We start from the raw sequence: 2500 nt of genomic DNA on the forward strand, positions 1-2500 counted from the left end.
AGAAGGAAAATATCTGTCACAGTTATTGCTTCTCAGTTAACATATTTTTGGCCGATTAATCTCGGTATATTTGAGGAACACCGTCATTTCTCTTTTCCCTTTCTCTCTTGTTTTCTTTCCCTCTTGCTCTCTTCAAAATTATCTCAGAACTGTTATTTCACCTTTTATTTCAACTCGTTACCTTCTAATTGACCTGTGACCTTATTTTTCCCTAGATTTATTTTAATAGTTCTTACGCGGAAACAAAATTGCTGAATTCTTTACCTCTTAAGGGCAGGTAATTCTGATCGTAGCCTTCAGTGATACTAGCGTGCAACATGAAGGATGTCATTGCAAGAAATACCACGGCAATAATCTGTTGAGAAGAGAAATGCATTATCGTCGTTTCGCAGGTCCCGTTATTTTCGATAAATATTGTTCTAAATGCATGGTGAGAACTTAGACTGTGAGCGGTAGCATAAAGCCGGTAACTGAATACAGTTTTTTTTCATACATGTTACAGTCAGATATTATAGCGTCAACTGTTAGTTATCTTATTCACTGATGAAGTGTACCACAATCTTGTACTTACCGAACCGATAAGGCCAATGCCAAGGGACAAGCTCCTCGGCGTACAGTCCACACAGTTTGTTCGATAAAAGATCATAACACACATCTGAAAAAAGTAAATATTAACTAGTACCTGTGTAATTTACTTCCTAATTAACCACTCGAAGACTGAATTTCACAAAATATCGAAGCCTTAACCAATAGGGAATGCCTTGACGGTACAGGAAGTGCAAATGACTTTTCAGTAATTACATTCTTATCAACTGAATTCTGATGATGCAATTATGCGCATATAAAAAAATCTTGCTCTTTGATATTATGTATTCTCATTTAAACCTACCTTCGACAATTTTCCTAAAGAAGTATGACACCAATTTCACTGGCAGCTTTTCTCAAATGGGGAAACAATGGAAATCACTTGAAATCCTGATGCACTAAGTCGACTTATGAGACGTCGCGGTTGCCTCTCACAGCTTATAGTGGCGGTGCGTGTGCTGCTGAAGCTCCTCCACTCGGAAGTGTGTAGCTTACTTTCAAAGAATGGATATTTGACTCGTAAACTAACAGTAAAATCCAGGAAAATCCCGCGCTGCCCTGACGTCATTTCCCACAAGCAGTTAACGGGCAAGCACAATCATTGCCACCTCAACGCAAACGCAATTCAATTGATTCAGCTCCTGTTTTAGATGTAGAACAATCATTAACGTGATATTGCAAGTAGGTAAGTTCTGCAGTCAGTCTTTAATACTGATAATAGCGACAATAAATAAATACAAAAAATATAGATGCTTAAATCGGCGTCGGCAACTCACGGAGTCCTCGCCTGATATACTTTTCATTGACATTTTTTTGCTTGTATATTTTTGGTGAGTTTGAGCAGCCACTTTAGTGGATTCTGTAACGAGGTGTAGCAGTGCAACTGCCAAACAACCATCCAACAAAGCTAAGCACATCTTGTCCTTGCGGGAAACACAGGAGACAGGGATCTCCCGCCTTAGGTAACTTGGAAGAGAGCCGGCACGAGCGTCTAGCTAGTGATCGACCTCGCTAAATATGTAACGATCGCTCCAGGAGGTAACGAGATACCTTAGAATATCTCTTCTCACTTCCGACTTTCCCACCGGCAATTGAAAAAACAACAACATAAAGCGATGACCTCAAGGTGGTAACATCCACACCTAGTGGACCCGCGATGTGGCCACGCTTGCCATATCTGCCGCCAATCTTTTATTCTTTTTAAATAGTAAATCATTTTCTTATGTTAATTTGTTTTGTTTTATCATATTTCCCCCTGAAGATGCCATACACTTTTATTTTTACATTTTGAAATTGTTACATATTTTTAAAAGATCACTGAGGTTCATTTGATTTTCATAAATCATTCTTAAATCATAATTTTATTTATTCTATTTTTTCATATTCTCTATCTCTTATTGTAAGTATCTTGTTGGGTGTTTTAAGTGATTTTAACACATTGGTTCTTTTACCCAATTATTTTGATTTAGATATTTTCACAGATTATCATTTGAACGTATTTCGTATTTTTACCGTTGTATTTCAATGTATAAAGTTCCTGTTTGCTTTACCGTTCGTTTTATTATATTTTAAATGTTTTACTTTAGTTCATGATTTGTTTTATTGTAGTTTTTATTCTATTTTCGTGTTTTAGTGAATAATTTTGCTGTATCGTTTGTTTTATCGAGTTTTATTAGCTTCTTATCAACTATTCTCAAACAAACATTTATACTCATATTCCGTTTTATCGAACGCCCAAATTTGACAGTGACTGAAAGATAATACTGATAAACATTTTTTAAAATCTTTTATCTAATTATCTGATTTATTGCGTTGGAGGATTCTCTCCGCACACACCGATCTTCGGCTCAAATCACGGTTGCAACATTTATGATCTCGCACCATATATATACACTACAGACATACTGCATTTACA

The 2500-nt window shown here is 36.4% G+C and overlaps 1 protein-coding gene across 1 annotated transcript in view; it reads right to left on the reverse strand.

The window, feature by feature from the left end:
* LOC113825950 (uncharacterized) overlaps positions 1-1101 on the reverse strand; it is a 9745-nt gene extending 8644 nt beyond the window's left edge. The window contains exons 1-3 of the mRNA XM_027378810.2: positions 890-1101; positions 572-655; positions 265-355 (exon numbers count right to left, since the gene is read on the reverse strand). Of these exons, the coding sequence (XP_027234611.1) occupies positions 265-355; positions 572-655 (175 nt within the window). The 5' untranslated portion in view covers positions 890-1101. The remainder of the gene's footprint in view (positions 1-264; positions 356-571; positions 656-889) is intronic.
* Between the last annotated feature and the right edge of the window lie 1399 nt (positions 1102-2500).

This window comes from Penaeus vannamei, chromosome 16, assembly GCF_042767895.1.
Source record: "Penaeus vannamei isolate JL-2024 chromosome 16, ASM4276789v1, whole genome shotgun sequence".
Classification (NCBI taxonomy): Eukaryota; Metazoa; Arthropoda; class Malacostraca; order Decapoda; family Penaeidae; genus Penaeus; species Penaeus vannamei.